The sequence below is a fragment of the Podarcis filfolensis genome (assembly GCF_964270895.1).
Source record: "Podarcis filfolensis genome assembly, chromosome: 5".
Classification (NCBI taxonomy): domain Eukaryota; kingdom Metazoa; phylum Chordata; class Lepidosauria; order Squamata; family Lacertidae; genus Podarcis; species Podarcis filfolensis.
In genome coordinates, this window is record NC_139608.1 from 75,988,890 (window position 1) to 76,002,734 (window position 13,845).

The window sequence follows — 13,845 nt, forward strand, 5'->3', positions numbered from 1 at the left end:
TTGTCCTTCGGAAACAGCCATCAGTGCAAAGATCAGTTGTGTTGCCTAAACCATGAAATAATCTGCCAGTCAGTGTCTGTGTATCCACCCATTTTGGCATGCTCTAAGAAGATTTATTTTTTTTTTTATTACTTTTTTCCAGTGGCAAATATGTTTTACCTGAACCTATTACGGCTTTCATTCTACTGCTGTTCACTTGGTTTTTTATGTTTTATGATGTTGTTTGACTGGTGCTTGTTGTACTGATAGGCTTATACTCAGAAATGTGTTGGGAATCACAACCCTTTCCTAACAGAGAAATGATATGATCAGTTAACAGTAAGGCTGTCATGTTATGAACCAGTGGAAGTTTTCAAACAGTTTTCATGGATGTCATGTTAAATGTGATATACTGAAGTTAGCACAAGTAATTTTTAACATGTAAGCCTTACATTTTCTAGAGGCATTTTTTAAAGTTTTTCTTACCAGAACCCGAATATCAAATCTCTGTTCTTGAGGTAGAAACTTTGGAACCTGAAGCACACAGTTCAGCGCTGTGCCAATAAGACCATCTTGTTCACCTGTTTTAGTGCTACCCCACTCTGCAAACGTTAAAGGATATAAATGCTGATTAGACATTTAAAAAAGCACAGGCATTTCAAACATGCATTTACACCACTTAAAAGTAGCAACTGGCAATAACACCTGGCCATGATCAAATTTCAGATTAAGGTTTTGGTCCCACAAACAAATCTCTGATCAAGTTTACACCTCTCCCAGGCAGACACACCAGTCTGCAATGGAGGAGACTGAATCTCACCTTTTACACCCGGTAACTAAACCAGAACGTAAGCCATCTAAGCCCAACGTAGCTGGGAATATTGCATTAACCCATCATGACTCTCTGGTGCCATAGTAGGTGAAATAACTGAACAGACTAATCACGATAGTCATCTCAAATGTAACAGAGTAGAAGCCAAAAGAGTATTTTTGACATTTCTGCTTCCCAACTCATACCTAAGTGACATGTGCAAGGTCAGCCAAAAAATTCAGGCTGCCTTATGAGAGACAGTTTGTTTTCCATTGTTCTAATTTGGCAGCCAGGCACACTCACCCGCCTCAAGTTTGTAAACTGAAAACCAACATTTGCAGTACCGACACTAACTCTACTCAAATGATAGCTGCATGCATATTTCACATTTGCAGCACTGTTTTGTGGGAGCTGGAAGGACATTATTACACCTCTTACTGTCCACCTGATTAACCAGCCACCTGGCCTAAGCATAAATACAGGAATACTTTTCTCTAGACGTCATGGGAAACAATCCGACAGGACAGATGATAATCTGATTTTATGCTTTAGGATAAGTAACTTACCATTATCATTTGCTAAATTGAGTAAGACACCAATGATGGCTCTCATACAGTCTTCCACTGCCTTACCCACATGGTTTGTTACATTCTGGTGTGGCAGTACCCTACTGTCTGGAAGACAGATGGTGTCTTCTGCACGGTTGTATCTCTGGATCAACTCCTCACAATGCTGCAGTGCTCTGAAGGTTACAAAAAAAACAAAAACAAAATATACAACGCAAATCATTTTCATATCAGTGTGACAAAATTTCTTCACGTAAAAAACCTAGTTCCAGCTGTAAACAGCAAGCTTAGTTTTCATTTATCATGCTGGTTTAATGGTAACTAGCGACACAGTCCCCAAAATTATATTAGAAAGCATCATCTCATGTACTTTTTATTAGGAAAAAAGGTCCAAAGGTGCACTTCATAGTGATCTAGTCCCAGATTCTTCACACAGGAATCTGCAACATATTAGCAGCACAAAGCACTTTGGATCCAGTAAGTATTGAAGTAAGGCGTTGAAAAAGCAGAACCATAACTGGTATGTTAGTCACTTGGCCCCTTTTATGTGCACTAGTTGTCTGGTCATAAAGCTAAATGTGAACAGGACTGTTTGCACTTAACACCAAATGTCTGCAGTAAGATTATTTAAAAAAAATAAAATTATTTATTTGGTTTTTCAGATTAAAGTTTTACAATCACATATCCAATATCCAACATAAAAACACGATTCCAGACAATCTCCTGAACTTCCCTCCTCTGTGGGTCCTATTGTTAGTCATTTCCTCCTGCATCTTTTATAATAATCCAAATCTTTTACATCTCCATTAAGTCCAAAATTCACCATTAAACTACAAGTGTTATTCCAATCCTACTAACAATTTTAGCTGTTTACAGCGGTTTTTAAGATAAATTATAAATGTCCCCCATTCCTTATTAAAATTTGAGTCTTCCTGATTTCTGGTTCTTCCGGTCATTTTTGCCATTTCGGCATAATCCATAAACTTTTCTTTTCTCTAAACCACCCTGAGATCTCCAGGTATAGGGCAGTTTATTAAACAAACCAACAAACAAACTTGCAATTAGAATTTTTAACGTTCGTGACGTATTTGATAGAGAGATGAAGTCATGTAAAGCTAACTCTTGTAGACACAATGCTAATTCCAGGTTTGTGTCTTCATTCAATTATGGCAACAGATTAAGCTTCTCCCCCATACTATACACTCTAGAGGCTTGCACAGAAAACATGCATCACTGTATATGGCCATGTAATTCTCTTTAATTGCTATGATTCAAACGTAAGTAAATGTATACAGGGTTTATGTCAACAAATTTCCCTCTCTGGAACCCATAAACTACATATAAATCTTCCTGTCAATATTTTTACTCTGCTTGAGTGCTGACCAGAATTTCTGAAAGCACTACTTATGTCACCCCCCCAATCCTGTGAGTTCCATAGGGAAGTTGTTGAAAGAAAAAGAAGTTCCCCCAAATTGAGAAGCACGTATAAAGATAATGTGGGGTGTGTGTATAATGTTTGTATGGAAACATTTCACAATCAAAAGTGATTTTGATTGCAAAACTTTATCATACAAAACATAATTAGCAACAGAAGTTACTTCCAGCAGGTAGAAAAAAGCATATCAGTAAGCGGAAGCAGGAAACGATCTAACTCGCTTTCCCCCTCATTTGAAAATACTAAGCTGCAATACACACACCCATGCTGAGGAAAGCTATCACCAAGATCGCAGTGTTAATACATAACCTAACAACATAAACCTTTAAAGAAGTATACCATACTGTGTTTTAAAAAGCATTCATTAGAACTTACTTAGCTGAAGAGACAATGAGCTGCGAATCCTTATATGCTATCAAGTAACTCTGATTTTCTGGATTATGAACTGTTACCTAAAAAAGAAAAGAAAATATCATACAGCTATCATCCTTTGATGTGCGGGTTAAGCTCCTTTCACCTTCTGAAAGAACACTATGCTTTTAACAGATCTCTCAAGCTTCTAGAATGCTGCAATTTAACATTCTGCTTTGTGCTAAGCAAGCACCATTAACTTAATTTATAGAAACCTGGATTTTCTAGAACACTTGACGTTGCCCAACAGCCTGGGCTAAGGGAATAGGTTTGAGCTGGGAGATCTCCAGCCTAAAGCAAAAAGCTAGGGAGTCCTCAAGCTAAACAGAACAAACTCAGGGAAGCCTACAAGGCCAACTAACCAAACCCTCAGCCAGTTTAACTTCTCCAAGCCTGGCCATTTCAACACTACCCCCACTTAGAGCTGACTGGGCAGGCGGAGGTGTTACAAATAGTATATTGTTAGCTAAGAGCCTCATTAACATATAGAGCCAGCGCCACATTTTTACTTTGGGCTTGGTAAGGAATTCTAGAGTCACCGTCCCACCATTAACAGGAAGTGAACGAATAATATCTCTCATGATAATACACACACAGACATGCTAATATACAAATGGACCAGGGTTTCTCAAAATTGGATCTCCCGCTGTATCTGAACTACAACTCCTGTAATCCCTAGCTAGTGGGACTAGTGGTCAGGGATGATGGGAATTGTAGTGCAAAAACAGCTGGTGTCCCAAATTTGGGAAACCCTGAAAGAGACAAAGCACCTTGTGTTCACAAACATAAATACTGTCAAATATACATGTGTGTTAGTCTACACACACAAACAGGTACATACAAGCTCCCCTCCAATGTGGCTGCAGGTCTCCATTTCTCTCCCCCAAGGAACCAAAAAACAGAATAGAAAAAGGGAACAAAGAAATTCTCCCCACCCGCTCTCTCTCGCTCTCCCACACACACACCTTGTTAGCAACATCTTTCACCTCAATACCATTTAGGAAAGCGCTACCAGTTAGACATTTGCTGAAGTGAGCTAGTTTTTTATAATTAGATTCAGAATGCCCAATCTGAATATGGCCCATCAAGCTTAACCCAGGGCTAACCCAAAGCAGTGTAGTAGCTAATTAACACAAATGGCACACAAATAGAAAGAAGCTATATGGATAGAACCCATTGGTCTGACTTTCCTCATCCCTGGTTCTGGACCATTAAAAATAAATCACTCTTTACGAAGTTAAATACTTACGCTTTCTAAAACCCGTAAACATCGTTCTGCTCCCCATAATGAAGCAACCAATTTCTCTTCATTTTCATCGCTGCTTAAGTGATCCACACATTCTTTAACTAAGAAACAAAGAGTTTATGTTATTACTAAACTGTTAAAGGAAGTATTTTTTACTTTCCAAAATTGCATGTATGTGATGAAATACCCTAATACTCTAATTATGTTTTATCAATATACTTTAAGCCAACTTGTGTCACACACACACACACACATATAAAACACAAAGAGGCCAATTTAAAAATACATGTATGTCGTGCACATATATGACCATATTCACACTTCACGCTAAATCAGAGTTTAGCCCTAAGTGAATGGGCCTGTACAAACCTTCTCCTACCAAGTTAGGAAGAGGGCATCAGAAGACTTTAGCTTCACTCATTCAAAATCCAGAATTAACTTCACTTTCAAACTAGGGGTCGTGGTTTAAAAAAGATTTCATAACTTATTCGTTGGCTTGTTATGAAAGTTACCTACAGTTGTTTTAAACCAGGACCCCGGTCTGAAAGTGACGTTAATGTTAAGCCAGGATTCTGTAAAATTGAAATTAAACTGTGCTGAAGTCCTCCATATGGCAGCAAGAGGGAAGCAAGAGGGGAGGTGGGGAGCATGAAAGCCAACCCTTTGCTTGGGCATGTTTAGGCTAATCTGCATAGAACCAAACCATGACTGGTTGGTTTATCTAGTGTGATACATATACTGCTTAGCTGATTTTTTTTATAAAAAAAACCAACAACACTAAGTGGTTTAGCATTACATGTGAACGCAACCATAGAGTTATATGCCTGGGTAGCCTAAGCTATCAAATTGTAAAATGTACGCAGAATACAGATAACCATCTGCTATCATTTAAAAGATTTTAAGATGCAATCCTGACTGTCTCAAGGATTTGGCAAAACCACACCACAAGTCTTGTAACTCAATCAACACCAAGTGATCATGACACTTGCCCAACAGCCCTCATGTCAGATGTGCATAAATGTCAAGTAGCAAAGCACACAGTAACATGACTGTCATGGATGTCAAGAGAATCCAGTCTGTACCCTGTCCTACAAGGCCCAGGCATACTTCCAGGAAAAGTCCACTACAACTTCCCAGCAATGGTGTGCCTCAGGTCAGTGGGGATCAAGTGATACCCACAACTTCAGATACAAGGTTTCAGTCCTGTGGCAGCTGATACACATAGCCAGAACTCTCCATATAACCTCTGGCAGGGAAAAGCAAGAGCTACGTAGGATACTGATTCTTGTAAAATAAGATTCACTTCAATGAGGACAGCTGATCCATTCCTATCCATGTGTAGCTCTTGCCACAATCCATTTCCTTTGCTCCAAAAGGTACGCATTATCAAGACAAACTCTTATTCCCAAGGTCATCATTGGGATGGCTTGCAATGTTAAAATTTAACTAGGGAACTGAGCACTCCACAACTACTAGGCTCATTCAGCAAGGAGTACCAACAGGCCTCTGCTGCAATGGTGGGGGGGGGGACCTCTCACAGAATTAACTATGATTAAGATCTCTATTTAAGTTACTGATGGAATAAATTAATAGGGCAACTTAGGAATTTTATTTCTTTGTTCTCTATTGGGGACAGTTCTTTCATGATCTTGTAGAGTATACCTTTTTATTGGGCAAAAGTTGAAACTAAGGTCATATCACTACAGTTGTATATATTATTTTACTACTGCAATAGCTAAGTTTAAGTACACACACTACAAGAAAAGGGTTTTGCAAATTCATAGCATTCCATAGGCTCGTCTATCCAACGCATCAGAAAATTTCACTATCTGCATGTATTCTAATACACAGTCCTTTCATTCTACCACACGAGTAATATATAAACTACCTTCTAATAATAAAAGATATATACTTTAATTCTCACTCAAGCTATGTGCATACCTTTATCTACAATGTGATCAAGACCACCAAGAAGTCGCAACTCTTCTTTAAACCAGTCTCCTGCCCGTTTTGAAGTGAGAGAGAGCAATGTTTCCATTGCCAAATGCCCTGTCTAGAAAACACACACAGAGAAAAAATGGTTTATAAATTAAAAGCAGCACCTATCAGGTACTTCTTCCATTAACACTGTCACTTGAATCTCGATTACATGATTATGTATTATAAGTTTGAAAGTGCAGGTTAATTAACCACCAAAATATTTTACTGCTCCGTGCGTTTATAGATTATTATTGTATCTTAGCAAAATGCTGCTGCGCTATCACCATGTCTTACTCCCTTCCAACTCTTTTGCTACTCGCAAAATAAATGAATTCATATGCAAAATCAAATTGAACCATTGTATTTCTTTACCTAGTCACCTAAAGCCAAAACTATGTATAGTCCAAACACATTGGGTTCAATGATGGGTAGGATTGCCAGTCATTTTCCCTAGAACCGCCCTCCATCCCCCCCCTTTTTTTGCCTCATGCATAAACCTGAATGCACACAAGTTAAATGCATGTAGGTTGCGGGCTTACTGTACAATAAAAGTGCCTGCCCAATATCAATAGGCAGGGAGTTCCAAAGTACAACAGCTGCCACACTAAAAGGGGTTCTATGCAGCAGCTTTAACAGTGTCAGTTCCACAGACTGAAGTGGTCAAGTGGGGATATATGGGGTGAGGCGATCTTGCAGGTAAACTGGTCCCAAGTTGTAAAGGGCTTTATGTACTAATAGCAACACACTGAATTTTGCTCAGCAGCAAACTGGCAAGCAATTCAGATCCCAGAGCACAGGTGTCAGATGCTGACAGGGTCTCACTCAAACAGGCAAAGTTTGCAGAAATACACAAATGTTTTAAGGGGGGCAGGGAATCCCCCAACACAGTCCAAATGATAACTTCTCCTGCTCAACAGCCACAGAATTCAGAGTTGTCTGGCTGCTGTTGTATTTTTGTGGGGGGAGGAAAAAGGAATTATGGAAAAGGAATGGGTGCCTGAACAGGAAAACACACTGCGACCTCTTATACTAGTAGCATGTAAAGATTTCATACCAGATAGCACATTTAGCCCTAGTAAAAGTGGACATTTTTATACACACAGAATCACGAAAATAACCGATTTCAGCTCCCACTCTATCAAGTGAAATATTATTCAGAAAATTCATTAGTGTTTAATTATAGAATCAATTAACTACACTATTTTTGTGGCTGAGCTAAACAGATCTATTTGTTCTATACCGTCTGCCTATTACCATGAAGAAGAAAAAACCATGAGATGAAAACTGCACTGTTAAATACTTAAAAGTGTTTGGGTTTTATCTTTCAAGAGTTCAACACTCTTCATCTGCCCTAGAATTTTTAGAAGATGTGAGAGAAAGAAGCCATGACTACACTAAGTGATACCTGCAGGGATCACTGCTGTTATTTCAGAAGTGCCAGGGTTTTCCTACACTCTACTGTTCTAAAAGCATCTTTTAAAAGTTAACTAGTTTCTACCCACAAAAACAGCAATAACACCTGTACCATTTTCACATTAGAGAAAAATTAGGTTAACAGTCACACAACCTACCGTTATATTTTCTAGATCAAGGTGTTTGTTGTGAACAGTTTCACAGAGTCTTCGGATTTTTTCCTTAATCTTGTTCATGTCTTTTTCATTGAGCAACTTGGATGAAGAAGAGTCTTGTTCTAGTTCCAGAAGCCGGATCATTAAATCTAAGCTGGCTCTATCTAGATCCATGTTCAAGCGATCTCTGCTCAAGATATACATTAAAGCTGCTGTACAAAGTGATAAATTCTTCAGTGGAAAGGAAAAACAGGAAAACAAAGTAGTAAATATTTGGTTAAGATGCAGAAATCCAGTATGATTTAAACATGAATGTAAGATCTGTGTGCAGTGTATGAAAATTCTGACATGCTTAATTAACACTAGCTAGGCTCCCAAAATCTTTCTGCATTCACAAACTATTCCGTACTTCAACTTCAAATTCCAACTGCAACTCCTTGTTGCAGTTGACAGTTCTGCAGTTGACAGACTGTTGACAGTTCCATGATTCATGGAATTGGCTTTTGTGAGGCCATGAGGTTTAAATATAAATTTTGGTGTGTTGGCATTTTATTTCAGTCCATTTCACTAGTCCTCTCTTTCTGGATCCTTCCCTCTGAACCGTTCTATGAACCCTCTTCCTTTTATCTCTCTACTCACTAGCTGTCATCTCTCTTGCACCCATTTGCACACACAGTTCTCTTGTCCTCTTGACACACCATGTTTGCACAGTTTTGCTTTTCCATTCACACATTCTCTCCCTGCACCTCCATTTCTCAGGTACCCACTTGGCTGCCCGTCTCCAAAACCCAATGCTGCCCCTCACAATTCTCTTTACCCTTGTCTCTCACTACTGTAGTTTTCTGTCCATCAGCCCCTCCATCCTGTATTTTTGTATCCCTTCTGCTGGCCATTATTTCTTCTCACTGTGTGCAGCAAGAACAGCACTGAGAACTTTAATTCAAAATACAAAAATGATACACACAAAAATGGGCTGTGCAAAAATGGCTGACTGCAACAGACTAGAGAAATTGGTTCTAAACCATCTACACCACTATGAATCCAGAAATATGCCATGCTACAGATGCATTCTTTCCTCCCCACTTGTGATGGGCTTCAGGAAGTCTGACATGCCACCACAAACAAGGGTAAGCCCTGCCACAATCAAAATAGTATTTTTTAAGTCCTCCAAGGAGTTACAGTTAGCCCACAGACTTTCATTACACAAGTCAGGGGCAAGGTTATGTCCAAGCAAAAGCTTTTTGAACTCTCAGTTTAGTGGTTCTCCAACTTTTCCCCAAGGGCTACTTAAAAATTGCTGAGGGTCTTGGCAGACAAACTTAACGATTTTTCTGCTTGCTACAACAATTATAATGCACAGTACTAGATGCTGCATTATTTTTAAATAGTATTTCTTTCGCTTCTTTCATTTCTTAGAGATTATATTTCAGTGCATTCCGAAGAATTTAAACTGCAATAAAATAACACACAACAGACGAAATAAAAACACAATTAAAACCAGTATGAGTATTTAAGTGATGGATGTGCCATTTCACATCTGCAACCACAACTCTACATACGTGGTGATGCTGCGAGTCATCCAGTGTTTTGAAGACCATAGCTACCATTCCATGTGCTCTCAAATGCATTCGGAAACTGGGCATGGCGCACTTTGTCGCCAGGCTGATAACACTAAAAACAAAACAAAACAAATCTTATGAACTAAAGTTTCTCCAAGTCTCTAGCACAGAATTTTAAAGAATTCAACAACCAACGGAGAGCCCAGGTTGCCTGCCCGCAAAACCCCTACAGTCACGATGAAGCAATCAAATGACAAAGTGCACACCACAGGACAATGGCTTCGTGTCAAGCAAACCCAAAGCGCGTAGAGGAAACTTTGTCGATGAGGTACTACCCAAAAGTGCAGGCCTGTAGCACAAATAGCCTGACAGTCAGACATGTTTCCCACTCCCAGTGCAGCAGGCCTATAGCAAAATCAGAAGCAGTGAGCAATTTGACTCAAGGTGCTCCTCTGTGGACATAGTGTGCCTGGCAAGCGTATGTAGTGAGGAAGAAACCCCCCAGTGCTCCACTGATCCCCTTCCCCATCTCCCCTCTATGACTACTACTATGCAGTGTGATGCCCTGGGAAGCAGCTGAAATCAGGAAGTTGTCAATGTTTACAATCAGCTGGCTAAGCCACAAACCAGCAAGAGAGCTGCCACCATCACAGCTCCTGTCAATCACTTGTAGTCTGGTCCCTTAGTTAAGGACAGTCCAGCAAAGAGGATTGATCAATGCTTAGTTTACAGAGGGAAGAGCTTCAGTGACTGAAGAGCTCCAATCAAGATGTCTGCACACAGTCACAAACATTTAGAGATCTCCTATTCGTTTTCTATTTACCCTGTACTACCTCAGAAAGATCAAGCTACATGAAACAATCAGGTATGCATACATGTACAACCTTATGCAGAGATACCATTATGTTTTTTGATAGTGGTATTCTGATGACACAAGCTCTTTCTCTTTCCAGCCGATTCAGTGCCAGCTGTCTGGTGAATTTACTGTATCTGGATCAACATGCTAACGATAATGGTTAAGGCTGGAGAAGGGGTGCCTGCCATCAGCAGTCTCGCTCTGCTGTAGCAGACAACACCAGTTTGAAACAAGATTTCTTCATGGAAAGAAGGGTGAGACTGACTGGCTACATATGCAATTGATTAATTATTAACCTATTAAAAGCAACTGATGAATTATTAATCTAATCTATGTGACCGTCTGGATGTTTGACCCACCCTAAAATGTAATCCAACTATGGCTCTGATCTTGTGTTTTTCTGTTGCATTTGTGTAAGTTTAGTGTCATTTTTTAGTTTTATTTTAAACTACAGCAAGTTTTCTTGAGCACTCCCTGAAGATGAAAGAGGGGTTGAAAAATGAATCAACGAAATACTTTTGTGATAACTACTCAGAAAGAAAAAGCGAACTAGGTAATAACAATTAATAACTTCCTTTCACCAGTGTGTTTACCCAAGTAACTATTCAATGCTTTCTTTAAACAGTATGAGACATTCCTTATTAACCATATGGGGAATAAAAATCACACCATGCAACTTCAGAACAATAGTGGGAATTATTTCATTTACCTATTTACTGTGAATGCATTGTCAGGTCAAAATCTGGCTACTATATTCTCTTGAGAACACAGAGAACAAATAGCTCTCCTTATTAACAAGTATGACTTAAGCTATACAGATTGACTTCCATTCAACATCAGCCCAATTTACTAGCAATACTTTTTACACAACTGCACCAGTACATGGGTTCTCCATAGGACGTTCCTGAAGGAAACAAAATTGCTATGTGTATATTATTAGCACATTTCTGCTTTCACCTCCCAATGGTGCAATAGTCTACAATGCTTATGAACACAATACACCTAACAAGAAAAAATGCTATTTGGTAAATGTGGAAATGCTATTATTAGAAATATCTTACCTAAGGCAACGTGTGTTTAGGGGCTGATTGCACTTCAGTCCACTTAACAAGTATTCAATATCATCGGTGAACTCTTGATTCTCTCCAAATTCTACTACATCATTGAAGTGCTTCACATGTTGAACAACAGTGTATAACTGGAAGGCAGATGTATAAAACTTGTTTTTAGTTTTAGAGCTCCCATTTAAAAGACTACTTTATCTGGCAGCAACAGAAATCATCAGCCAGCTCAGAGTGATAAGTTATCTATTTTTAATAGGGAGGTTTCTCCACCTGGCCAATTGTTCTTTGGATCATAAATGGTAAAAAAATCTTTCACCAAGTTTACTGTCGAAAAAAGAAAGTTTTAGATATTCCACTTACTTCTTTATCTTCTTTCCTACATTTCAAGGCAGTTACTATCTCTTGATAGGGTTGAGTGGGTATGGTCACAGTTTTTATCACTTTGGGAGGTGGTGCAGGAGCTTTGAACACTCCATCATCTTTATGAATTGCCTCCTTTGAAGACAGCCTTACCTATTAATGAAAAGTACTTGAATGGGTAGATGTTTAAGCCTTATATGAACACCAAATAGGTAACAGAAAATTATGTGCATTTGTTGCATTCATCCACTGGGATTTTCAGAGGCTTCAAAAGTGCAAATTAAATGAGTGAACACATGCTGTATGTGCAAGATGATTACAATTCAGATGTCGTAGGGTATTTTTTTAAAGGGCCTCCAGGGGGCAACTGAAATGGAAGTACAGTATAGTGACATCCTTACCATTTACTTTAAGAATCCAGACTAATGGAACCACATTTAAGCTTTAAAAAACTAAGCAGACATACACGAACCCAAAAATATTTTAAAACACAATGGCAGCTGTTAACTGCTCCCTCTTATATGTCCCTGAAACCATGCTCATGCTGAGCCATAGAATCATTCAAAATATTATTCCCCCAACAAAATCATTTTGTACTTTCATTTTTGGCTGTGTAATGGAAACACTTTCTGTGCACAATTATCACCTCCAGTTATTTATATGATTTGGAGATGTCTTTGACCAATAAAAACCCTGATTTAAAATTGTGTGGACTGAGGACCAATAACATTTCTAAGTGCATTATAAAGTAATAGATGCAAACATTTACAGCTAGCTGTCACAAAAAATAACTTGTTGAAGCAATTTGTATTTCAGTTTAAATTACATAAACCATCCCATATGCTAAGAAGTAAACATGCAGTAATGAGTTTGGATTCAACCTGCATAGCCACATACAAAAGAGAAGCCTAAATGTAAGAAACCAATGTCAGTGGACAACGTATTCTTTCAATCTAAGAAAAGGTAGTTAAAATATCATTATTATTCCTGGTTAAATTCATAACCATTGTCATACTAAAGGCATGACACAACCATGGAATATGCTAGTTTTTTTTTTAACCTTAATATCCAGCAGTGTCTGCAACACTGCCCTGATGTATACTACTATAATTTTAAGCCATTTCTCAGGCTACTTCTCCTGGTGTAGATGAATCATCTCTAAGCACTGGGAGGGTTGGCAGAGGGAAAACAAGATCCCCTTACTCACAGGGACACTTGGATTTTTCAACACCTGTGATGTCGGAAGAGTCTCAGATTCTGGTTGATTCCAATGTCTAGCATTGTATACAGCTTTTGTTGGTGACTGCAAAACAAAACAGTTGGAATATTCATTTAGAACCTAACCAGCCATTTATAAGAACACCCATTTCAAATCCTCTATGAGATTTATTTTACATCATGTTTTGTCTTCCACAAAACATTTCACGGGAGTTTTGAACATTAACACTGACATGACAGTGCTTTACTCCCTTAAATTCTAAGAACATCAGAACAGAACTCATCATCATGACATTATGTGCAAAACTAAGCTTTAGAAGGTGTATATATTTGTCTCAAATTCAAGATTTTCTATCAGTTAACATAGTCATGGGGGTGTGGAATAAACAAATATTTCACATTATTCATGTCCTAAAGGAATCTGCATTTTAGTTCACTAGTCATGGACCTACAACTCTTGAGTCTGTTTATTAGCGAGCCATTATTTGTTGCCACAATCAATTGCCACAATCAATGGCCTCCCTCTCCATATTCCAGAGAGCTGGGGAGGTTTTGGGACGGATATGCAATCTTCTCTCATTTGAGCTGGAGTACAGAAAAAATAAAGTCTCTCTTCAAAACAGCACTTCTTACGTTCACCAACCCACAGTTCAAATGAGAGCCCCTGAGGATATCTGGTGAACAGGACAACAAGCAGCACACAGAGAGCCCAGTAACATTCACCTCCGGTGAACAAATGGTGGGTGCCTGTTGCAAATTGTTTTCTATCAAGATATATGAGAAATAAAGGAA

At 38.7% G+C, this 13,845-nt stretch overlaps 1 protein-coding gene and 1 long non-coding RNA gene across 4 annotated transcripts in view; one reads left to right on the forward strand and one right to left on the reverse strand.

The window, feature by feature from the left end:
• Positions 1–13,845, reverse strand: part of WAPL (WAPL cohesin release factor) — a 55,912-nt gene that overhangs the window by 7,769 nt on the left and 34,298 nt on the right. For all 3 annotated transcript variants that reach the window (XM_083614582.1, XM_083614583.1, XM_083614581.1), the window contains exons 5-14: positions 13,043–13,138; positions 11,836–11,988; positions 11,473–11,609; positions 9,556–9,667; positions 8,000–8,227; positions 6,390–6,501; positions 4,452–4,549; positions 3,167–3,243; positions 1,357–1,532; positions 466–581 (exon numbers count right to left, since the gene is read on the reverse strand). In XM_083614582.1, the coding sequence (XP_083470708.1) occupies positions 466–581; positions 1,357–1,532; positions 3,167–3,243; positions 4,452–4,549; positions 6,390–6,501; positions 8,000–8,227; positions 9,556–9,667; positions 11,473–11,609; positions 11,836–11,988; positions 13,043–13,138 (1,305 nt within the window). The remainder of the gene's footprint in view (positions 1–465; positions 582–1,356; positions 1,533–3,166; positions 3,244–4,451; positions 4,550–6,389; positions 6,502–7,999; positions 8,228–9,555; positions 9,668–11,472; positions 11,610–11,835; positions 11,989–13,042; positions 13,139–13,845) is intronic.
• On the forward strand, positions 113–13,537 carry LOC310763058. Its single transcript, XR_014548440.1, has 3 exons — positions 113–7,597; positions 7,652–8,319; positions 9,160–13,537. It is a non-coding gene; the product is annotated as an uncharacterized lncRNA (long non-coding RNA).